Raw genomic sequence first — 26629 nt, 5'->3', positions numbered from 1 at the left:
ATTCTCCACTTGCATGGATGGGTAGAGATCCAAAAACATTCAAGAAGCTCACAGGCCTACAGCAGCCTACTAAGACTGGAACCCTATCGACTAGCTTCAAAATTCACTCCCTCTACCAGCCACACACAGTTACTGTGGCATGCACCATCTAAAGTGAGCACTGCCACAACTCACTTATGATTCTTCAGCACCTCCTGAACACACAACCTCTACTTCTTAGAAGGAGAAAGGTAGCAGATACACAGAAACACCAGCATCAGCAAATTTCCCCCTAACCACACACAATCCTTGACTTGGAACTATATCGCCCTTCCTCCAGTACCGCTAGGTCAAAATTCTGGAACTTCCATCTTAATGGTGTTAGGAGTATACCTTTATTGGCAGGACCCTGAACAGTGTCAAGAGTGTAGTGCTGGAAAAGCACAGCAGGTCAGGCAGCATCCAAGGAGCAGGAGAATCAACGTTTCGAGCAGAGGCCCTTCATCAAGAAAGGCAGTGATGTCCAGAGAGATCTTGGGGTTCAAGTCCATAGCTCTCTGAAAGTGGCCATGCAAGTACACAGGATGGTAAAAAGGTCGTGTGGGATGCTTGCCTTTACTAGTCAGGGAATTCAGCACAAGAGTCATGTTTATAAGATTTTGGTTCGGCCACACTTAGAACATTGCATTCAATTCTGGTCGCCACGTTACAAGAAGGATATGGAGGCTTTGGAGGGGTTGCAGCAGAGGTTTATCAGGATGCTGCCTGGATTAGAGGTTATGAGCTATAAGGAGAGGCTAGCGAAACTTGGGTTATTTTCTCTGGAGTGGCAGAGGCGGAGGGGAGACGTCTATATAATTACGAGATGCATAGATAGGATTGATAGTCAGAATCTTTTTCCCCCCCAAAGTTGAAACATCTAACACTCGCAGACATGCAATTAAGATGAGGGAGGAAATTCAAAGGAGATGCGAGGGGCAAGTTTTTGTTTTTGCACAGTGTGGTAGGAATCTGGAATGTGCGGCCAGGTATGGTGGTGGAGGCAGGTACAATAGGGGCATTTAAGGGACTTCTAGATAAGCCCATGAAAATGCAAGGAACAGACAGGTATGGACCAAGGGCAGGCAGAAGGGATTAGTCTAACGTTCGGTACAACACGATTCCCTGTGCTGTACTATGTTCCATTGTAGGCAGTTCAAAGAAGGTTCACTGAGACCATCCCTGTATGAAAGGATTGTCTCATGAACAAAGGTTAAAAAGGTTGGGACTCTACTCACTGCAGTAAAGAAAAATGAGAGATGATTTCATCGAAACAGAGGATTCTTAAAGGGCTCGACAGGAAAAATACTGAGAGGGTGTTTCCCCTCCTTGGACAGTCTAGGATTAGGTGGCATAGTCTCAGAATGAAGGGATGCCAGTAAAGAATTTCTTCTCGCAGAGGGTTCTGGGGGTTGGGGTGGGGGGGGGGGGGGGGGGGGGGGAGTCCTTGTGCATATTTAAGGCTGAGATGGATTATTGATCAGAAGGGAAATGAAGAGCTATGGGAAAAAAGGCAGGAATTGGACCTGAGAAATGTTGGATTAGTCACGATCCTAATGACTGGTGGAGCTGGCTCCAGGGTTGAACAGCTAACACCTGTTCCTGTTTCTTATGGCTTTATGGTCATATGGGCACTTGCATTTCAATAAGCAGCACAGTACACTTTCTCATAGGTAACTGTGGGGGGGGTACTAAATTCTGACCTAGCTATTGACACCAATAACATTTGAACAAACTTTTTTAAAAATAGGTCTGCATCCTCCGAAGGGCTGTAACATTGTTCCGAAAGTGTGGTGGTCAGAACTGGAAACAGTCCTCTAGTTATGGCTTTATTAAGGTTCATCAGAACTTTCTTGATTTTGTACTTAATAAGTGGCTGCCTCATAGCACCAGGGTCTCAGGTTCAATTCCTGCCTCAGGCGACTGACTGTGTGGAGTTTGCACATTCGCCCCGTGTCTGCGTGGGTTTCCTCCGGGTGCTCCGGTTTCCTCCCACAGTCCAAAAGATATGCAGGTCAGGTGAATTGGCCATGCTAAATTGCCCGTAGTGTTAGGTGCATTAGTCAGATGGAAATGGGTCTGGATGGGTTACTCTTCTGAGGGTCGGTGTGGACTTGTTGGGCCGAAGGGCCTGTTTCCACACTGTAGAGAACCTAATCTAATCCTATTTATGAAACCCCAAATCCCACTGAGCTTTGCTAACACCTCAGCATGTCTTGCCACCTTCAAAGGTCAATGCACATGAACCTCAAGGTACCTTTGGCCCTTTGTACTCATTACAACTGTACTACTGAATTTACATTTCATCTCTATCTTTTTGTATTTAACTTCATCTACACTTGTTCGTTGATTTTTATAATCTGTACCTGCCTTGTTCTTGTCAATTGGTATCACCCTAAAGCTTTACTGTACTTCTGAGTTTTCTATATGCGACAGATTTTAGCAGATGATTTTGTATTCTAACATTCAAGTCAATAATATGCATCATGAAAAGCAATGATGATAACACTAAACTATGCCACACCACTGTCTGTAATTTTCCAGGTTGAAAAATAACCACTACTGCAACTTACTCTTTTTGGTTCCTCTGTCAATTTTGCCTTATCTAAACTCACACTGATTCTGCTATTCTATGAGACTCTATTTTGTTCATTAGCTCTCAAGGTGGCTTCCTATTTGGTGATGTGCTGAGGGCATGGATTCCATTGTCTTCCTGCCCTTTTGTATGCCCTCTTGATGTCCACTGTTGAAACTTTCACATGCCTATCATTGCCTGGATTCCAACAGTCATGATGCCAATGTGAATCAGAGCCTCTCTCCTGGGCAGCTGTTTGCCAAATTGTACTTGGCAGCTTTGCTCCTGCAATGCAAGGGAGGAAACGAATGCATAATAGTTCAGGTGCTGAGTGCCCATTCAGAATGTACCATCCACAAGGCGCATTGCAACTCAACAAACCTCCTTCCCAGCATCTTCAAACACACCGGCTCTACCACTAGAAGGAGAAGGGCATCAGGGGGGGGAAGAGAGGAGGCTTGAGCAATGCTGCAGGTCCCTTACACACAAGCATCAGGTGGTACAAGATCGTTAGACACAGACTTTATAGCAAAAGTTTACAGTGTGATGCAACTGAAATGATATATTGAAAAAGACCTGGATTGTTTGTTAAGTCTCTTATCTCTTAGAATGACCATGTTGGTTTCAATTCTTTACACATGTAAATTGTAGAAGTTTATTTTAAAAGTTACATTCTCAAGTGAACTTTAACAATAGGTTCCTCATGAGAGTTCTCCGGTTGTTATCACACACTATATTCCGTGAGGGGGAGGTTTGAGGGGCAAATTCGACAGATATATGGCAATCTTTCTACAGTATTAGGTTTTACAAAATCATACCAGCTATTCTGTTTTACGGATGACCATTCTCTGGAAAGCCAACCACAATTCTGTTCACTTTTTCAAAGGATAGCATACAAATGGACTCAAGAATGTCCTCAGCTTGTGATGTCAACCAACACGATGTTAGAAAAGTCAGATTTCCTCATCAAATGCAAAGAATATGTTACCTTTGATATGTTACTTGACCGGCTTGTTGAGCGTCTCGGAGACTTGTCATTCTGCAAAATAAATATATTGTATCATTCACAATGTCAAATACGTCAATTTATCTGGTTAGAATATTGGTATAATATGAAAACAAAAACACCCAGTTTTAGTTAAGGTATCACTCTATGGGTCATCATCATGCAATGCTAATGGTTCAGTTATCTCTCAAATTTGGTATCTCTATTTTTAAGACTGAGTACTCTCCGATTCTTCAGCCAACCCTTTAAATACAGTCATAGAGATGTACAGCATGGAAACAGACCCTTCGGTCCAACCCGTCCATGCCGACCAGATATCCCAACCCAATCTAGTCCCACCTGCCATGAATTCTTCTGCTTTTGCCTTTCTTCTGGACCATTCCAGAATGTGCATAATCGTTACCAAAAGGTCTTACCATCTATGACCTGATGTCATGAGATTGCCGAAAGTTTGACATGCCATTGATCATTTTTTCCCTCTCACTGAGGTGAGGAGACTTTACATGCTACCGACCAATCTCTGTGCATTATTGTGCTCATTGGCAGACCTCACATTGTACTGCTGCCTTATTTTTTTTTGACAGATGTTTTACATATTTACACTTCATCCTCTCGGAGTATTCAAGATCATCATTTACCTTTTTCAACCTCTAACTTGACACCTTCAATATTGACAGCTGCTATTATCAAATCCAAGTAGTCAGAGCAATGTGCACCTGATCCTTGGGGATGGTAACTTGTTTTTGAATGTAATTAGACTGCCCTCACCTCCCTGTCTATTCTGTACCCTACTGGTGGCTGATTCCTCAAGTTTTTTCTCTCATGGATGCCAACCCCCTTATCCCCCAACCCCTGACTTATGTTTAAGCTGTGGCCCCTCCCATCTACTGATCATGCCACCTGAAGAAAATATGAACTGCCACCAAGAGCCAGAAATTGTAACACCCTATTGTCTGCCTTGTCACTGATGCCTTCAGCACCACAGTTGCAGCACTATCACCTTACTCTCCCCAACCTTACTCTCCCATTGTCGCCCTTCAAATCAGACTTGAAGAATGAAAGTAGTATATCACCTCTCTTTATGTGACCAAATTGCTCATAAAGTTTCAAGTTATCATGGACAGAGACGACAATCAAAAATTCCTGTTCTCAGTCACGAAATGCTTCCTCCAACCTTGTCAACAGCTACCATTTTCTATCCCCATTAGTGGTCAGAAGCTCATGAAATTCTTAGTTCCCAATTTCCAAAATCAAGATTATCTCATTTACCATGCTTCCTCAATTCTGATTCTCAACTCAGCCCCCTCCCCTTTCTATTGAAGTTAAAAATCACACAACACCATGTTAAAGTCCAACAGGTTTAATTAGAAACACACTAGCTTTCAGGGCATTGCTCCTTCATCAGGTGGTTGTCCACAATCACCTGATGAAGCAGCCGTGCTCCGAAAGCTAGTGTGTTTCTAATTAAACCTGTTGGACTATAACCTGGTGTTGTGTGATTTTTTTTTAAACTTTGTACACCCCAACACCGGCATCTCCAAATCATGACTTTCTATTGAAGATTGTTTATCTTGCTTGCAGATCCTGAAACCACATTCTTTTCTTTGACCTATGATTGGTCCCTTCTCAACTCCTCAATCCCCCTAACATTTCAAGCAACTTCTTCATCTCTGATCAGCCACTTAATCACTAATCAACCCATTCACTTGCCATTCTAACGCACACATCTCTTTCTCAAGATCTCTGTACCTCCAGTCTCGGTTCAAAGTTTTCCAAGAACTCCAACACTGCAGTCAGTTACAAACTTCCTGATACATAATTGCAAGTTCAGGACAACTACAATTTCTCAAGTTTATCTGTTAGAGATTGTGGATCTTTTTTTAAATTCATGTGAATAATGTACCATGTTCTATTCAAGATGTGTTCCCTCTTTCAAAGTCTTGCTCCCTAAGTAATGGGTCTGTTTCCGTGCTGTGCATCTTTATGACTCTATTCATATACCCATCCAAATGCCTTTTAAATGTTGCAATTGTACCAGCCTCCACCACTTCCTCTGGCAGCTCATTCCATACACTTATCCATAGCCGCTGGCTATTCACCAAATTAATTAAGAATACTGAATGTTTATGTTTCGAGCTACACTGTTTTCCCCTAGCCATGCTGCTCCCTGATTTGGGGTTACCCACATACATTAAAAATATTATTAACATTCCATCATCCAGACCATTCTGTGGGAATGAAGCATATCTTCAATGCAGGTATAAAACAGTCAATGAAGTATCAGCTTATGGAATGGAACTAAGACAGGGTGTATAATGGATTGCTTATTCATTACCAGGTGCTTTGTAACCCCAGCAAAGCTAAGTTGTACCCTCGATAGCCTATAAATATTTTTACGATTTGAATTTGAATTTCATTCTTATTAGCATTCCTTCTATACATAAACATCAGAAGCTCATGAAATTCTTTGTTTCCAACTTCCAAAACCAAAATAATCTCAGTTACCACGTTTCCTCAATTCTCATTCTCAACTCAGCCCCCTCCCCTTTCTGGGAGACAGTGAGGTCTGCAGATGCTGGAGCTCAGAGTTGAGTGTGTGTTGCTGGAAAAGCACAGCCGGTCAGGCAGCATCCGAGGAGCAGGAATCCTGATGAAGGGCTCCGGCCTGAGACGTCGATTTTCCTGCTCCTCGGATGCTGCCTGACCTGCTGTGCTTTTCCAGGAGCACACCTCCATCCCCGTTCTATTGAAGATTGTTTATCTTGCTTACAAATCCTGAAACCACATTCTTTTCTTTGACCTATGATTGGTCCCTTCTCAACCCCTTACTATCTTCTCATTTCTCATCAGCTTAAAGAATTATGCGTAGGTCCCAGCCAGGACCAGATTTTCCAACTCTCTCAAATTGTCCACTACTCATTTAGAATTGAAGGCAGTTCTTCTGGATACTCCTGCTAACGACATAGGAGAGAAAGGAACTTAGCAGCTGGACACCTTGGACTGAAAAGGGAAGAAACAAATCAGATCCACTGGCAGACAAATGGTTAAATCTGGCTGATAAACGGGCAAGGACCAAGACACTCCCCAACTAACCTCAAAACAACACCATCACTATTTGCAACAGGCCTCTTACCCAGCACACAACCTAGACTAATCTGACATTGAACACAAAATACATTGACACTGTAGGTCTCAGAAGTCGCTTGAAATCGTACAAGACTGGAAATGATAATAAATGACAAACTTTAGTGTGTAAGATCAATCTTTGAATTAATATATGAACAGACTCCATGTCTGTACTGATTGGACTTTAAAGGCTTACACAAATCCAAGTTGCAGACTCTCTCCGTTTTGTATTGTGAAAGGTTTATCTTTCACATGCATGTAAAAGATCCCACAGCACTACTTTCAATAAGAGTAAGCACATTCTTCCTGGTCACCTGATCAATAATTATTCCTCAAATCAACATAATTCAGACTTTGGCCATCATCACATTGCAGTTTATGGGTGTTTGACATGTATAAATTGACCTACACTCAAAAGGACTTTAAAAGACTGAGAAGTTCTGTTATTGAAACATAGAAGATCCTATCGAGTCTTACAGGAGGTGGATGTTTCTCCTTTGGGGAGACTAGAACTAGGGGGACAAAATTTAAGTACAAACTGAGAGGAGAATATTTTGTTTTGTCTCAAAGCGTCATAGAGCCATAGAGACCCTTTGGTCCAAGACATCCATGCTGACCAGATATCCCAACCCAATCTAGTCCCACCTGCCAGCACCCGGCCCATATCCCTCCAAACCCTTCCTATTTTGGAAAAGCAAATCTTAGCAGGACTTATACACTTAATGGTAAGGTCCTAGGGAGTGTTGCTGAACAAAGAGACCTTGGAGTGCAGGTTCATAGCTCCTTGAAAGTGGAGTCGCAGGTAGATAGGATAGTGAAGAAGGTGTTTGGTATGCTTTCCTTTATTGGTCAGAGCATTGAGCACAGGAGTTGGGAGGTCATGTTGTGGCTGTAAAGGACATTGGTTAGGCCACTGTTGGAATATTGCGTGCAATTATGGTCTCCTTCCTATCAGAAAGATGTTGTGAAACTTGAAAAGGTTCAGAAAAGATGTACAAGAATGTTGCCAGGGTTGGAGGATCTGAGCTACCAGGAGAGGCTGAACAGGCTGGGGCTGTTTTCCCTGGAGCATTGGAGGCTGAGGGGTGACCTTATAGAGGTTTACAAAATTATGAGGGGCATGGATAGGATAAGTAGACAAAGTCTTTTTCCTGGGGTCGGGGAGTCCAGAACTAGAGGGCAGAGGTTTAGGATGTGGGGGGAAAGATATAAAAGAGACCTAAGGGGCAACTTTTTCACGCAGAGGGTGGTACGTGTATGGAATGAGCTGCCAGAGGATGTGGTGGAGGCTGGTACAATTGCAACATTTAAGAGGCATTTGGATGGATATATGAATAAGAAGGATTTGGAGGGATATGGGCCGGGTGCTAGCAGGTGGGACTAGATTGGGTTGGGATATCTGGTCGGCATGGACGGGTTGGACTGAAGGGTCTGTTTCCATGCTGTACATCTCTATTACTCTATTCATATACCCATCCAAATGCCTCTTAAATGTTGCAATTGTACCAGCCTCCACCACTTCCTCTGGCAGCTCATTCCATACACGTACCACCCTCTGTGTGAAAAAGTTGCCCTTTAGGTCTCTTTTATATCTTTCCCGTCTTGTCCTAAACCTATGCCCTCTAGTTCTGGACTCCCCCACCCCAGGAAAAATACTTTGTCTATTTATCCTATCCATGCCCCTCAATTTTGTAACCTCTATAAGGTCACCCCTCAGCCTCCGACGCTCCAGGGAAAACAGCCCCAGCCTGTTCAGCCTCTCCCTATAGCTCAGATCCTCCAACCCTGGCAACATCCTTGTAAATCTTTTCTGAACCCTTTCAAAGTTTCACAACACCTTTCCGATAGAAAGGAGACCAGAATTACACGCAATATTCCAACAGTGGCCTAACCAATGTCCTGTACAGCTGCAACATGACCCCCCAACTCCTGTACTCAATAATCTGACCAATGAAAGGAAGCATGTGTACTAGGTGCTGCATCATTGAATTTATTTAAGAGTAATTAGGAAAATAGAGTTCAGACCACAATCAGATCAGTCACGACCTTAACATATGGTGCTGTAGGGTCAAAAGGGACAAATAGTAAACTCCTGCTCCTATGTTCCTAAATTGACTGCTGCATTTTCTACACAACAATCGAGATTACACTTCAAAAGTAATCATTTCATGTTTAGCAGTTTGAGATATCCAGCTGTCAAGAAAGATGCCATTTATTAAATATAAGTTTATATATGTGACTATAGAGATTGAATAATTACACAACATGCCTTGCAGGATAAATAATAAGGACTGCATTTCACTCCAAAGGCAGAAAATAGAAGGTTGCATCATTTCTTGGTCCCAAGCCCACCGTCAGCCTTGGGATACAGAGAGCACTCCCCTAACTGGCATGAAGATGATGCAGCGACCAGTTAGTGGCTACATGTTGTGAACAGAGGCAAAACAGCTCAAGTGGCGGCCAAATTTAAACCAATCAGGCAGTCGTTACCGTGACTGCTGTTTTACTGTTGTTAATTCAGATTGGAACAGCATTGAAGGTTTGAATTCAATAATATCTCAGGATGGACAAAGAGCTGGCACTAACCATGGGAGGAGCTTGAGTTTCTGATGCAAACCTTAGACGTCCTTCCAGAGATAATGAGGGAGCGTGGTCATATAGTTGAAGGGTGATAGGAGGAGGTCTAACATATCAGCTACAGAAACTGAATCATGTCAGAGACATTCAATGACCAGAAACACACTGCAAAGTGAGTGCAACACCAAACCTTTAGGGCAGGCCTCACTGTATTGATCCTTCAGCAGAAATGAGGAGAATGCTGTTCCTGAAGAAGGGAGATGTGTTTGCCCAGGGTACTTACTGACCCCACTCAATGTCACAATACTGCTGAGGATCTACCATAACTGAGATATGCAGTTGCCAATGAATAGGAGCAAACAGGCTACAGTACCATATCATGTTCTCTATTGTCCTTGCTGAATTACAGCACCCCTAATGGCCAGGAGAAGGTGTATATTTGTGGAGGGACATTCGACCTTCAACTAGTACAGTAATGGTGGAGGGAGCCATGGAAAGGGACAGGATCTCAGACCATGACCAACTAGGCCATGATAAAATGGCTACACATTGTGGAGATGTTGATTATATGTAGCAGACACACATTAACGGGGTGCATTCTACCTCATTCCTACAACAGCATGACGAACCTTGTGCAACTGCACTGCAAAGGTAGCTCTCTCAATCTCTTCTTGCCAATATTAAGTCACGGAAACTATTTATTTTAATGCCACTCAGTCAAGATTGGTAGCCGAATGCAGAATAAGCACAATTGTATCCTACAAGTGAAATGTCAACCAGCACAAAAGGGGTGTCCTTAATGAACCATTGCATGTGCATAGATAGAGGACACTCAGTAAACAGCAAAGCACTGGTGTGCATGAATAGGTGTCAGAGGCAAAGCTGGCTGGGCCAATTTTCCTTAAAGAGTTGGGCAAATACAGCCCTGCACAACTTCGCACAGAGTGCAGACTCTCTGCAGTCACAGGAATTAGAGTCTACTTTGAGCAGTAGCAACAGATGCATTCCCAAAAGATAGAGTTTCCCGATCCATTTGGGAGGACGAACAGCAAGATGGACTATTAATTAAAGGGTGAAAAATTGCAGCATGCTGCTGTTCGGAGGGAACGGGCTGATCTTGTTTGTGAAGCATAAAAGATTAGCTTACAGGTGCAACAGGCAATTAAGGCAGCAAATGGAATATTGTCCTTCATTGCTAGAGGAATAGAGTTTTAAAATAGGGAGGTTTTGTGCAGCTGTACAGGGTTCTGATGAAGTCTCACCTGGAATACTGTGTATAGTTTTGGTCTCCTTACTTGAGAAAGGATGTACTGGCACTGGAGAGGGTGCAGAGGAGGTTCACTAGGTCGATTCTGGAGTTGAGAGTTGGCTTATCAGGAGAAATTGAGTAGACTGGGACTATATTCATTGGAATTTAGAAGAATTAGAGGGGATCTAACAGAAACATGTAAAATTATGATGGGAATAGATAAGATAGAAACAGAGCGGTTGTTTCCACTGGCAGATGAAACTAGAACTAGGGGGCATAGCCTCAGTATAAGAGGGGGCAGGTTTCAGACTGAGTTGAGGAGGAACTTCTTCACCCAAAGGGTTGTGAATCTGTGGAATTCCCTGCACAGGAAAGCTACCTCGTTGAATGTTTTTCAGTCGCAGGTAGAGTTTTGAACAGTAAAGGAATTAAGAATTGTGGTGAGTGGACAAGTAAGTTGAGATGAGTCCACAAAAAGATCAGCCATGATGTCATTGAATGGTGGAGCTGGCTCGACAGGCCAGATGGCCTACTCCTGCTTCTATTTCTTATGCTCTCATGAGGCAGTGCAGGGTCATGGATTGGGCAAAGAGGACTCCATCTAGCTCATGTGGACAAAAGGGGTCAGGGCTATGAATCATAGGACAGAATCACTATAGTGTGGAAAGAGGCCATTCACCCCGTCAAGTCTGCACTGACCCTCTGAAGAGTGTCCCACCAGAACCAGTCCCCAGTCTATCGCTGTAACACTAGTCTTACCATAGCTAACCCACTTAGTCTGCACATCCTGCAAACTACAGGCAATTTAATCTGGCCAATCCACCTAACCTGCACATCTTTGGACTGTGGGAGGAAACTGGAGCACTAAGCAGAAATCCATGCAGTGAGAACATACAGCCTTCACACAGTGAGAGAGCGGCCAAGTGATTCACAGAGAGCCAAGTGCAGTAGCACTTGGAATCCAGACAGGAATTGTACAAGATGTGCACAAGACTCTCTAACATGTTGTGATCAGTACTGATGCTGGCACAAGAGAGTCTGGAGAGCATGGCAGTTTTGTCTGACCTGCTGCTCCAGCCATTTTAAGCAGAGCTAATGCAATAGATTTCCTGATATGTACTATGAGACTTGTCAAAGCCTTTTACATCAACATTAAATGTATTCCAGTTGTGGCTTCAACAGATGTTATATCATGGGTGGTTTTGTGAATAATTGTCATTCAATGAGGATTGTAAGAGGTGGTGCCAGGCACAGCACCAGGCACTCCTTAAAGTGAGGAGATAAACTGGTGAAACTACAACACAGGACAACATGCATGCAACACAATGGAAGTCGATGATATAAGCTAGACAATTACGAAGTGCAGAATGAAGACACCCCAGTAAAAATGGGAATGGGCATTGCGGTCAAACTCCTCATTCTGTTGGCTTTATTCCCGACACAAATGGAAGTTGATGATGGTTACTACACCCCAACTTTCTTGACTCAGGACATCATTGCATATGATATGCAGGGTGGTGTCTTTGGGCATAATCACCTTCAGCTATTTCATAGATTGATTACAACATAATCCCCAGCGGCACAATGGCTCAGTGGTTAGCACTGCTGCCTCACAGCGCCAGGGTCCCAGGTTCGACAGTCCAAAGATGTGCAGGTTAGGTGAATTGGCCACGCTGTGTTGTCCATAGTGTTAGGTGGATTAGTCAGAGGGAAATGGGTCTGGGTGGGTTACTCTTCAAATAGTCGGTGTGGACTGGTTGGGCCGAAGGGCCTGTTTCCACGCTGTAGGGAATCTAATCTCATAGACAGGGACCATGCAGCCTATCAGTCCATGCTAGCTCTCAGATATTAATTCACTAAGTTATATTCACCTACTGTAACTTTGTGTCCCTTAGTCCTTAACGGGGAAGTTCACTGGTGATTGCACAGCTGAATTCCCAACTCCTCATACTTTGGCAGTCTGTGGTTAAGGCCTAGACAACATTCAGGCTTTGGCTGGTAAGTTCAGAATAATATTTGTGTCATATAATTTCAAGGCATCTTAAAAAAAGCAATTTCCCAACCCCTCCGTTTGACAGCACTGTATTATCAAACCCCATATCATCAACATTTTAAGAGTTACCACTGATGAGATGCTTCACTGGAGCGACATTAATAGCATGACTACAAAAAGTGGACCACTGCTTGACTATTCACCTGACTCTCTAAAGCCTTTCCATCTACAAGCACAGGTCAGGAGTGCAATTTAGAATCCATGCACCACCTTCAATGTTCACTTTCTCCATCCTGGTTCACAATCGCAATAGAGCATACCATCTACAAAATGCACTGTAACAAATCACTAAGGCTTCTGTTATGGACTAGGCCAGATCTCTCAAAACATTCTTAAGCAGGCAGCCTAGACCATAACTTTGCAATTTGTTTTGGTAAATGTACAGTGAAAGCTACCCAGAGTAAGTTAGTGAGGTTGACTACCAGGTTAAAAACAGATAAAAATGTATTCACAAAATTACATCATGAAACACAAAGAACAGAATAAAGAACCCCTACAGAACTCACTCTATCCAAACTAGACTTAATTATGCTGAGCTGAATATACACAACAGTCCCAATAAGCAAACCCCTTTAAAAACACAGTAAAAAATGAAACAAAGGCTTACAAGTCGAAGTTAGAAGGGCAGAAGGAGAGAACTCCAACTCAAACTTCAGTTTCTAGGACTGACCACGCCCCTTTCATTATACAGGTCACTTCTAAAACATGACCACTTTGGTCTGTAGTCTCATTTACATATAACAGAATGCCTCTCAATAAACTCTTTCATCTCTGTACCAAACGAGTCTAATCAGGCCTGAGTGGTTTATGACACCTCTGAAAAAAACCAAGGACACAGTATCCTTGAGAAAAGGAACAACTTTTAGAAAAAGGACCAGGTTTGTGACGCTTCTTTGGTATTAATATCAACACAGAATCATAGAATCCCTCCAGTGCAGATAGAGGTCATTCATCCTTTTGTGTCTATATTGACCCTCTGAAGACCACAGCATGGCATGATGACTCAGTGGTTAGTACTGCTGCCTCACAGCACCAGTGACCTGGGTTCAATTCACACCTCAGACGACTGTCTGTATGGAGTTTACACATTCCCCCTGTATTTGCATGGGTTTCCACCGGGTGCTCCTGTTTCTTCCCACAGTACAAAGATGTGCAGGTCAGATGAATTGGCCATGCTAAATTGCCCATTTTGTTAGATGCATTTAGTCAGGGGTAAATATAGGATAGGGAAACAGGTCTGTGTGGGTTACTCTTCAGGGAGTCGGTGTGGACTTGTTGGGCTGAAGGGCCTGTTTCCATACTGTAGGGAATCTAATCTAATCTAAATAAACCATCCCGCTCAGACACACCCCTCCACCCTATCCCCATAATCCCGCATTTACCATAGCTAATTCCCCTCTCCTGCACATATCTGGACACTGCAAGATAATTTAGCATAGTCAGTCCACCTAAACTGTACATCTTTGGACTGCGGGAGGAAACCAGAGCAACCCATGAAGACACAGAATGTGCTAACTTAACACAGAAGGTCACCCAAGGCTACAATCAAACCAGGGTCCCTGGCACTGAGAGGTAGCACGGGGACGGAAATAAATCCTGACCTTGCCAGCAAAGCCAACTTCTACAAAGCAATGAGGAAAAAAAAAGGTATAATGTTGCCATTCTTGCAATTTAAATTATTTACGTGCGCTATTTGTTGAACTGACCTAGCCCTCAAATTGTCATATCCAAATTACCGAGTGGCCTTTTCATTTTTAAGCATTTTAAACTGGTTTACATTTTTAACAAACTCATAACACTATTGGAATATTGAGAAGCATGTGAATCAGCAACGCGATTGTGTCTACAGAATGAATTAGTGTTGAGTTCAGCGTGCTGTTATCAGGCGCAGTCAGCAGTAAATGGATTGCAGCACACAGAGAGAATGGCAACAGTGCCGACATGAGTTTTACAGCACTCAAGTGTTATTGTCTCATTCAGTGGATATGAGCACTGATTTCACTGTCCCCTGAGGTGATAACAAGGGCACAGTAAAAATGAAAAGAACATCCTGTTTTACTGTATATTAACAATTCCAGTTTACAGTTATACAGAATACTAGATATCCTTATCTGTCGCATCTGTTGATTGGTCAAAGCTATGCACAAGCAGATAGGGATGGGGATTATCAAGTTTATTCTGCATAATTTTTATGCTTCTGCTGCAGCATAGCTTCGACCCAATAACCCACTCTTACATTAAGTGCCAGCACAGGTATGTTCCACTTTGAATTGGGCTGTGATTTCATGAGCGAGTAGCAGAAGGAAGCACTCAGCGATAAACCAAGAGGGAAAAGTACAGGCTGCAAATGTAAAACAATGGAGTCAGCAGCTTAAGGCCATCTTCAGGCATCTCACGGAATCATTGCAATTCTGTGATGAGTGCAAGATTCTGTACATGAATTCATCCCCCTTCAAAGCATTTTTTTAGCTTATCATCATTTATTAAGAAATAGTTTGGAAATAGCAGTGACGGATCGGTTTTTTTGAAATTTCCTCTTGGGTTCAAGTCTCATTCAGCACGGCAATCTAGACTGACCCTTGAGGCAGTGCTGCATCTCAGATGCGCAGTCCATTTGAGGATCTATCGGCTCTGTACACCTGGTGGATGTACAAAAGCCCATGGAATTAAAAAGAAAACAAAAAAAGAGCTGAAGATGCCGGAGATCGGAAACGAACCAGAAATCACTGGCAAAACTCAGCAGGTCAAGCAGCACCTGTGGGAAGAAAGCAGAATTAACCTTTCAAGCTGGGGAACGGGGTGGGAAGTGAAGGGGATAGGTGAAGATGGAGCCCGGAGAGATATGAAAAGGGGCAGATAAACAAAGATTGAAAATAGCAGGCCAGGACAGATGAAAAGCCGTATGAGTGATAACAATCGCAAAGAGTGGGAGAAAATAGTAGAGCAACCTATACAATGTGATACTGGCCTCGGAGTACATGCGAATGGGGGACTATGGTAAAAACATCCCATATCAGAACAGGACCAGGTGTGGGCTGGGTAAAAGACCTGCAAGGATGGGATCAGTATGGAAGGTTACTGGACGCTATGTAGAGTCCCAGAGGCTATAGGCTCCTCAAGTGGAACATGAGATGTTGTTCTTTGAGCTTGCACTGAGGCTCACTGGAACACTGCAGTGGTCAGGGACCACGATGGTGTGTTGAAGTGACTGCGAACTACTAATCTCTGTGGACAGAACATAGGTATTCGACAAAGCAGTCACCCAGTCTGTTGTTGTGGTTCTGTTTGCTGAGCTGGGAATTTGTCTTGCAAACGTTTCGTCCCCTGTCTAGGTGACATCCTCAGTGCTTGGGAGCCTCCTGTGAAGCGCTTCTGTGCTGTTTCCTCCAGCATTTATAGTGGCCTGTCTCTGCCGCTTCCGGTTGTCAGTTCGAGCTGTCCGCTGTAGTGGCTGGGATATTGGGTCCAGGTCGATGTGTTTGTTGACTGTATTTGTTGATAGAGTCTGTCAACAAACACAATCAACAAATACAGTCAACAAACACATCGACCTGGACCCAATATCCCAGCCACTACAGCGGACAGCTCGAACTGACAACCGGAAGCGGCAGAGACAGGCCACTATAAATGCTGGAGGAAACAGCACAGAAGCGCTTCACAGGAGGCTCCCAAACACTGAGGATGTCACCTAGACAGGGGACGAAACGTTTGCAAGACAAATTCCCAGCTCGGCGAACAGAACCACAACAACGAGCACCCGAGCTACAAATCTTCTCCCAAACTTTGAACCCAGTCTGTGTTTCATCCCCCAGTTTAGAGGAGGCCAAAGTATAAACAGCGATCGCGGTAGACTGGACTGAACGGAGTACAGTGAATCACTGCTTCACCTAGAAGGTAGGCCTGGGGCTTTGGATGGTCAGGAGAGAGGGAGTACACAGGCAGGTGTTGCACCTGCTGTGACTGCAATGGGAAGATGCTGTGAGAGTGTTCGGAGATGTTGGGAACGGAGGAGGAATGGACCACAGAGAGAAGAGTCCCTGCAGAATGCTGGCAAGGAGACGGGAGGGGAGGGGAATGTGTGTCTAGTCATTACATCATATTGGAGGTAGCAGGAAGAGCAGCTTACAATCCTTTAGATGCAGAGGCTGGTGGGAGGGTAAGTAAGGACTGTGTGGGGGGGCTATCATTGTTGCAGGAGGGTAGGGACGCAATGAGGCAGAAGTGTGGAAGATGAGAACTAGGCATTTGTATACATAACTGGCTCAAGAGGTAGGAGATGGAGAGTGGTGGTGGAGGGTTACTCTTTGGACTGGAAGCCTTTGACCAATGGTGTGCCGCAAGGTTCAAGGCTGGGTCCACTGCTTTTAATCATTTATATAAAAGATTTGGGGACGTGAATACAGGAGATGTAGTTAGTAAGTTTGCAGATGACACCAAAATTGGTCATGTCGTGGACAGCCAAGGAGGTTACCTTGGAGTACACAGGGACCTTGATCAGGTGGGCTGATGGGTGGTAGATGGAGTTTAATTTAGATAACTGTCAGGTGCTGCATTTTAGAAAGGCAAAATCAGGTCAGGATGTATACACATAATAGTAAGGACCTGGGGAGTATAGCCGAACAAAGAGACCTTGGAGTGCAGGTTCATGGTTCTCTGAAAGTGGAGTTGCAGATAGTCAGGTTTGTGAAAGCAGAGTTGCCTTTATTGGACAGTGCATGGAGTATAGCAGTTGAGAGGTCATGCTGTGGCTGTACAGGACATTGGTTAGGCCACTTTTGGAATAGTGTGTTCAATTCTGGTCTCCCAGCTATAGGAAAGATTTGAAACTTGAAAGGGTTCAGAAAAGATTTACAAGGATGTTGCCAGGGTTAGATTAAATTGAGCTATAGGGAGAGGCTGGATAGGCTGGGGCTATTTCCCTGGAGCGTCAAAGGCTGAAGACTCATTTTATAGAAGTTTATAAAATCATGAGGCGCATAGATAAGCTGAATAGCCAACGTGTTTTCCCCAGGGTACGGGAGTCCAAACCTAGAGGGCATAAGTTTAAGGTGAGAGGGGAAAGATTTAAAAAGGACCTCAGGGGCAACTTTTTCACGCAGAGGGTGGTGTGTGTGTGGAATGAGCTGACAGAGGAAATGGTGGAGGCCGGTACAATTACAACATTTAAAAGGCATCTGGATGGGTATAGGAACTGGAAGGGTTTAGAGGGACATAGCCAAATGCTGGCAAATGGGGCTAGATTAATTTAGGATATCTGGTCAGCACAGACGAGTTGGATCACAGGGTCTGGTTCCATGCTGTACATCTCCTTGACTCTGTGTCCACCATGGTAATGGGGGTTCCTTGGTTGATGAAAATGGTGGATATTTCTGAGATGCCTCCCTGCAGAAATGTTGCATCATCACAACAGATGCAATGGCGATAGAGAAACTGGGAGAATGGGATGGAGTCCTTACAGGAAGCAGGGTGAGAGGATGTTTAATCGTGGGAGTTGATGGGTTTGTAATGGATATCAGTGGCCAGCCTATACCTAGAAATGAAAGCAGTGATGTTGAGGAATGGAAGGTAGGCAGGAGATGGACCAGGTGAAGGTGCGGGCAGGGTAGCAACAGGAAGCGAATTTGATCAATTTTTCCAATTCTGAACGAGGCGCCAAGCAACATCGATGATAATATTGATGTATTGGAGAAGGTGTTGTGTGCAGCAGTGGAATGAGAAATACTCCATGAACCCCACAAAGAGGTGAGAATAACTGAAGCCCTGCTCTCATCTTTGACCTGAAGAAAGGTGAGGGGAGTTAAAAAGGAGAAGTTGTTCTAAGTGAGGAGGAGCTCAGCCAATTGGAAGAGGGTGATGGTGGTGGATGGAGATGGTTCAAGCGTTCTTTCCAGGGAGAAGTGGAGGGTCCTGAGACCATCCTAATGGAAGATGAAGATGCAAATGTATTGCATGTCCTTGGTAAAAAGGAGGTGGCTGCTGCTCATGGACTGGAAGTTCTAAATGTGATGCAAAGCATCAGAAGAATCAGGGATGTAAGTGGAGGGGGACAGAGCTGGGAAGCAAAAAATAGAGTTAAGTGTCTTCAATCCCATGGAACTACATTGAAATAGAAGAGAGGAATGGTCCCCTATGCCCCAATCAATATAATCCCTCAAAATCAACACAGATGTAGATTAATTAATAATTATCACATTTCTAGTAATGGGTAAGTGTTGTGAGCAAATTAGTCATCATATTTTGGCATGATAACCATGACTACATTTAAAACAAACGCTTCACTTGTGGTAAAGCAATTTGGGGCAGTTAAAGCAAGTTAAAAGGTCAGTTAAAATCATCACATAGACGCAAAGTTCTTTTCTCTTGTTCCATTTTATACGCCTACCTGGTCCATATTTACACCAAAATAATTGAAAATAAAATTGAGAAGATTGGCTGATTTGGTGTCACATCATATAAAATCAAGTTCTACCAACTAACCTGAATGCAATGCAGACTTATACCAGTTCGAGATTGATCCCTTTGGAATCAGATGAAGAGTGTTATAAAGAAAAGAAATAAGCACCAGCTCAAGGAATACCAAAAAGAAAAGCGGAAAATTGCTGATTGAACTTATCCCATTCTATTTTGAGTTTCGAGTTTGAGTATGGAGGTACTTACAGAAAATATAATTTAATACTTTGAAGAAACAGGCATAATTAATAAAAAGACAAACAGCTGTTTAAATTAATTTCACATCTAAGTTTATCTACACATTGGACTTCAGGGACTAACTATCTGGATAAAGCAAAATACAGAATGAAATTTTATAGATGCGCCTTTTGTAATGAACAGTTAGATTCAATTCCCTCTGAAGTTACTGGTTGTCTAAAATAAGCAATACATACAATCTTTAGCAAAGACCAGGTGTATGCAGTAACTTGTTTTTGTTGTGTTGATGGAGAGATAAATATTGAATAGGACACCAGGGAAACCACAAAAGAGCATAAAATATAGGAACAGAATTAGGCCATTTGGCCCATCGATTTTGCCTCACCATTCAATCATGGCTGACAAATTTCTCAATTCCATTCTCCTACCTTGTCCCCATAGCCCTTGTTCCTCTTTCCAATCAAAAACCTATCTATCTGTCTTAAATTTACTCAATGACTTAGTCTCCACAGCCCTCTGCAGTAATGAGTTCTGCAGAATCACTACTCTGTCTAAAAAAAATTCCTTCTCATCTCAGTTCCAAAAGGTTACTCCTTCATTTTGAGGCTGTACCCTCAGGTCCTGGTCTCTCCTATTAGTGGAAACATTTTCTCAATTTCCACTCTATCCGGGCATCCCGGGATTCTCCAACTTTCAATGAAATCTCCCCTGATCCTTCTAACCCAGTTGAGTACAGACCCAGATTTCTCAACTGCTCCTCATACAACATGCCCTTCATCCCCAGGATCACTCTTGTAAAACTTCTCTGGATCTCCTCCAATGCCAGCACATTCTTCCTTGGATATGGGGCCCCAAACTATTCACAATTATCCAGTTACAGTCTGACAGACGTTATACAGCCTCAGCCGTGCACATTAATCTTAAGAGAATCCTAAATTAGCACTCCTAAGTCCCTTTGTGTTTCAGATTGATGAAGCCTTTCCCCATTCTTCTATCAAAGAAAGCCATTGGAGCTTTAACATTCACCTAAGAGGCCAGGTAGAACCTTGATTTAACATCTCACCTGAAAGACAGCACCTCTGACAGCATGGCACTCCTTCACTATATGCAAGAACTTTTGTGCTCATCTTTGGACTAGGATTTGAATCAACAACTTTCTAACTCAGATTGCAGTGCTACAAACGGAGCCCCTGGCACTCGGTGAGTGATGTACAACAGGCTGATGATTCACTGTGCTAGTTTTACATCATCACGCAGAATCGTAACTTACTCCAACCACAACTAGCTAAGCACTTCAGAGTTCAAACAGTTTGCGACAATGTACCCTGGACGTTGGACAACAGAATCACATTTAAGTGGCCCACTTATTTAAGAAAAGATATTCTTTCGTTTGGAAGTTCAGAGAAGGTTCACCAGTGTGGAGGGATGTTGCATGATCAAAGGTTAAACAGATTGGGACTCTACTCACTATGGTTTAGAAGAATGACTAGTGATCCTTTGAAACAGGGAGGACGCAAAAGTAGCAGGACAGGGTAAATGCTGAAGACTTCTTCCCTTTCAGGGGAAGTTGAGGACCAGAGGCTATCATCTCAAAATAAAGGGACTCCAATTTAATGAGGAGGAATTTCTCCCGAGGGTGGAGAATCTTTGGAATTCCTCATCACAGAGACCCGTGGGAGCAAGTTTGAGGGATGGAAAGACTTACTCTGTTCCTATCTCTTAAGGACTTACGGTGATTTTCCTGGGTCTGCAGTACATGGCCTAAATGTCATAAATATGTCCAAGTCTAATCACATGACAGGAAGCATTCACGTTTCCCACATTTAAATTACTGCAGAAGAATTGGATAGATTCCTTACATGTCCGGTATGTCGACCAGCTTGCTGTAAGAGTCACATTTGGAGGTGAACGCTATTCAGCCCATGGCAGCAGAACTGAATTAACTGGAGAATCTTACTTGCTGTATACAAGTATCCAAATATTTACTGAATATTATCAGCATGTATTACAAAGTCCAACAGCCTTATCAAACTACAGTATCTATTAAAAGCTGCACACTGCTTTTTCATCACATAGACAAATTCATTCGCCCATGATGATGAAAAATAATACTTTAGAAGCAATGGACAAGGCATCCAAACGGCATTAAGTCAGGTTAAAATGAATAAACAGCAATGTAAACACAAAAACATAAAGAGGTAATGTCTTGTACAACAAATATAAAAGATAGAAAGCAAATATAAAAGTAGCCAGTTACATTTGCACCATATAAATGCCAGGTAATGACCCATCTCCAATAACAGACAGACAATCTAATCTCCACCCCTCGTCATTTAACGGTGTTACCATCACTGAATCCCCTGCTATCAACATCGTTAGGGTTACCATTGACCAGAAACTCCACTGGATTTGCTGTATAAACACAAGAGCAGGTCAGATGTTTGGAATACCATGATGAGCAACTCACTTCCTGGACTTCCCTCTTGCTTGGATGGGTGCAGCTCCAAAAACAAACACTCGAGAACCTTGATACCATCCAATACACAGCAGCCGCTCGTTTAGTGCCACGTCCACATGCATCCACTGCCTCCATCACCAACATCTATAAGATGCACAGCAGGAATTCACCAAAGTTCTGAAGACAGCACCTTCCAAACCCATGACCACGTCCATTTAGAAGGACAAGGACAGTAGATACATGAGAACACCACCAGCTTCTCAAGGGCAACTGGGAACACACAATAAACGCTGGCCAGCCAGCAACGTCCACATCCCACAAATCAAAGAAGGCATGACATAACATGCTTTAAAATATATTAATTCAACTGTCTTACATTCTCCAGGGAATGTTTTGAAAGTTGCAGAAACTGACACAAACAGATTATGATTGATGATATCAGAATTCATCTTCTTTTGACATAGACAAACATGGCTTTTAATACTGTTAGAATTTATTCAATCAAACAAACATAGAGAAACTTTCTTTAATTCATCAATTAATAACTTGCAAGAAGTAATTAATTTGAGGGACACTGATAGTTTAATTCGAGGTTATGAAATGAGCAAGACGGGGAAACTGCTGCTGTATTTATTGATAAAGATCTTGAAGACCATGAATGTCAGAATTACTGATTTGGAGATGCCGGTGTTGGACTGGGGTGTACAAAGTTAAAAATCACACAACACCAGGTTATAGTCCAACAGGTTTAATTGGAAGCACACTAGCTTTCGAAGCGACGCTCCTTAGTCTATCACCTGATGAAGGAGCATCGCTCCGAAAGCTAATGTGCTTCCAATTAAACCTGTTGGACTATAACCTGGTGTTGTGTGATTTTTAACAGAATTATTGAAAGAGATTTAAAATGGATGTATAATATCCGTTCACTAACAGCATATTTGAATAAATAATCAGGCATCTCCTGGGACAACAGTAGTTTAAGGCTGATTTTAATAAGATTGTATGAAGCTGTCAACAAAACATCCTGCCCGCCTTGGAAGGAAAGATATAAAGGCACTGTAATTTGGAACATTAACCAGGCAATTCAGTTAGTTTTTAGATGAGATTACTTACAGTGTGGAAACAGGCCCTTTTGCCCAACAAGTCCACACCGACCCTCCAAACAGTAACCCACCTAGACTCATTCCCCTACATTTACCCCTTCACCTAACACTATGGGAAATTTAGCATGGCCAATTCACCTGACCTGCACAGCTTTGGACTGTGGAAGAAAACCGGCGCACCCGGTTGCCTGTTTACTGAGAGCGTTTGTCTAACACCTTACAACATATTTTGACTGACAGATGTATTGTTGATAGGTGCATTGCCAACAAAAGACAATCATGTTTAACTTGGGCATTGTGTATTGTCTCAGTATTTCTCATAATTTTCACTTTTGAGCAATGGAGTACATTGCCAGGGCAGGTTACTTCTTACACCATCCCTTGCATCTGTTGCATATGTAGGAAGATCTGTAAAGACTGACTTCTCACACCATTAGCCTGAGAAAAATATACATGAACCCTTTCAATGACACAAAACCAATAAATGAGTACATAAATCAATACATAAGGGTGTCACTGTGGCTCAGAGGTTAGCACTGTTGCCTAACAGCGACAGGTGCCCGGGTTCAATCCCTGCCTCGGGCAACTGTGTGGAGTTTGCACATTCTCCCTGTGTCTGCATGGGTTTTCTTCGGGTGCTCCAGTTTCCTCACACAATCCAAAGATTTGCAGGTTAGATGAATTGGCCATGCTAAATTGCCCAGTGTTAGGTACATTAGTCAGGGGTAAATATAGGGTAAGCGTTGGGTTACTCTTCAGAGGGTCGGTGTGGACTTGTTGGGCCAAAGGGCCTGTTTCCATACTGTAGGGAATCTAGTCTAAAATGCTGTTCTTCAATTACCACTGTTCGCGAGAGGTCCTCCATGCTTTCTCACGTTTTAGCTTCACCCACAGCTTTGTAGTACTGTACCTTTCTTCACTTATCATATGAAAGTCCAACAACACCCAGGCACATGTTCCTCTCTGACCTAGTGAAGCACCATTGTTGTAGGCTTTTCCAAATGCTGTCTTATACAGATGGTTAAATTTCCCTTGACATGTTTTTCTGTACTTCCACAAGTGAAATCATTAATCGTAGAATCCTTTCAGCTTAACACTAACACTCTGAAGAGTAATCCAGCCAGTCCTCTTTCCCTGCCCTATTATCCTTACAGAGGAACTTCGATTATCCGAACGAGTTGAGCAGGCGCTATTTCATTCGAATAATTGATTATTTGGTTAATCTATTCAATGCCGTTCCTCTGAGGTGCAGAATTTTCTGCCTAGTCCGCTCCCCGTTCAGGAGACGAGGCAGCAGCACACCGCGCGCGAGCCCCCACCCCCCCACGTCTGACAGCTTTAATACTCCACAGAAGCCTCCATCCAACGTGAATAAAAGAACATATTTTAAAATAAATGTATTATGTTGCAAAGATAAATCACACGAATCATTGCTTTATTACAGAAGGTGAGCAGAACTGTTAAATGTAAGGAGCATTTCATTAATGACATAAAGACTTGTTCAACTTGCAAGTCTAGCATAAACTGGCTACTAAGAACAATCCTATGGGTGAAGAAGTAGGCCCAATGCCTGATTGATGATGCTTTTTGTGTCTCATTTTGATGCCAAACGAATTACATTGTCCATGACAGGCTGTTTGCTGACAAAATCTGTGTCATTAAATGGTTTATAATGGTCACCTGGCTGCAGTCCTTCGATACAAAGTAGGGTGAGGCAAATAAACTGGAAGGAACTAATGGGTGGGGATAATCCTGGGTTCACCTCAATGCATCGTGTTTATAGTCTAACCACACTTTGAGTGAAGACGTTTCTCAAGAATTCCTGATTGGATTTATTAGTGACAAACATATATGTTTGGTCTTCCCCATACCCAGAAACATCTTCTGTATGTCTGCTGTAAAACCTTTCGTAACCTTAAGAATCTTAATCAACCATCTCTTTCCCAGAGAAAGCAACCATCAATCAAATGGGAGAATGCTCTTAAGTTCCAGGTTGCTGCCTTTGTGCCGTTTAGGTTTTTTAAAATCTTTTTAATCACAAAATAACAAATTAGAGCAAATTAATATCAACTATCATAACTTGACCAATTATTGCATATCTTTTACTGATGGTCAGTTAAAGAGCTAATAAACTTTGAAACGGTTACACATGGGAAAATGGCTGGCAATGTAGAATGGAAGTTGATAGTATTCTCTGAACTATAAGGTCTATCGAGACTTGAGCACTAAAATCTAGACTAGCATCCCAACGCAGGACTGAGGGTCTGTTGGAGCGCTGTTTTATGAATGGGGCTTTAAACCAAAGTCTCATTTTCTCCCTCACATTGGCATATAGGACCACATGATACTAACGGAACCCAAGGTCTGAGAATTCCTGGGATCATGCAAGGTACAAAAAATGAAACAGAAATAAAAATGACCACTTATTTTAAAGTGCTTTCCAGGTAGTGAGGTCTTCTTTTCAATTGTAGTGACTGTTATTATGTAAGAAGCACGGCAGCCAATTTGCTCGCATAAATCACCCATAAACAGTATTGATTAGATAATCTGCTTTTTGGGATATTGACTGAGGGATACATATTGATGAGGACACTGGAGAGAACACCTCTGTTCTTCTTCAAAATGGTCCTATGAGAGAAACGTTCTATGCAGCAATGACTGAGGAATTATTTGCAAACCTGATTTTTTTTGACTGAATTTGATGGTCTTTTGAGAAAGAACACTCGCCTTTGTGAGGTGACTGTAGGGTCATAGAGAGATAGACATGTACAGCATGGAAACAGATCCTTTGGCCCAACTTGTCAATGTCGACCAGATATCCCTACCAAATCCAGTCCCATTTGCCAGCACTTGGTCCATATCCCTCTAAACCCTTCCTATTTATGTATCCATCCAGATCCTGTAATTGTACTCGGTTCCACCACTTCCTCTGGCAGCTCATTCCATACACATACCACCCTCTGCATGAAAAAGTTGCTCCTTATGTCCCTTTTATATCTTTCCCCTCTCACCCTAAACCTCTGCCCTCTAGTTCTAGACTCCCCCACCCCAGGAAAAAGACTTTGTCTATTTACCCTATCCATGCCCCTCATGATTTTACAAGCTTCTATAAGGTCACCCCTCAGCCTCCGATGCTCCAGGGAAAACAGCCTCAGCCTATTCAGCCTCTCCCTATAACTCAAATTGTCCAAACCTGGTAACATCCTTGTTAATCTTTTCTGAACCCTTTCAAGCTTCACAACATCCTTCCGATAGGAGGGAGGCCAGAATTGCACGCAAAATTCCAAAAGTGGCCTAACCAATGCCCTGTACAGCTGCAACATGACCTCCCTACCCCTATACCCAGTGCCCTGTCCAATAAAGGAAAGCTTACTATACATCTTCTTCACTATCCTATCTACCGGTAGCTCTACTTTCAAGGATCTATGAACCTGCACACCAAGATCTCTTTGTTCAGCAACACTCCCTAGGACCTCACAATTAAGTGTATCAGTCCATTAGGAATATTTTAACTTCTGAAATTAGCAATACTAGAATAGCAGTGGCCCCTAAAAATAAACTTCAAGTCCTGTCAATGTTGACAATTTTCCACTGCTAATTTACAAATGCCAAAAGCTGGGGAGTTGAAACACTCCATCAATTTCAGATAACGGACACTGTTCATTGTGACATTGTTTTCTCTTTCTTTTTCTTCCCTCCCAACCTTTCATATTCCTCTCCTTTCTCTACCCCTCACAGTTTGTTTTGTTTTCCCTCTCTTTCTTTCTCTCTCACTTCCTCAGTTTGAGTTTTTCTCTATCCCCTCACTCTGAATAA

At 42.8% G+C, this 26629-nt stretch overlaps 1 protein-coding gene across 8 annotated transcripts in view; it reads right to left on the bottom strand.

Moving 5' to 3' along the window:
* The window catches only part of LOC140478000 (E3 ubiquitin-protein ligase MARCHF1-like), a 554637-nt gene that overhangs the window by 91030 nt on the left and 436978 nt on the right, over window positions 1–26629 (bottom strand). For all 8 annotated transcript variants that reach the window (XM_072571657.1, XM_072571678.1, XM_072571648.1 and 5 more), the window contains one exon: window positions 3582–3632. In XM_072571657.1, coding sequence (XP_072427758.1) covers window positions 3582–3632 — 51 coding nt within the window. The remainder of the gene's footprint in view (window positions 1–3581; window positions 3633–26629) is intronic.

This window comes from Chiloscyllium punctatum, chromosome 1 (genome assembly GCF_047496795.1).
Source record: "Chiloscyllium punctatum isolate Juve2018m chromosome 1, sChiPun1.3, whole genome shotgun sequence".
NCBI classification, from domain to species: Eukaryota; Metazoa; Chordata; class Chondrichthyes; order Orectolobiformes; family Hemiscylliidae; genus Chiloscyllium; species Chiloscyllium punctatum.
The sequence above is the reverse complement of the archived record's forward strand: the minus strand, read 5'-3'. Positions and strand labels throughout refer to the sequence as shown.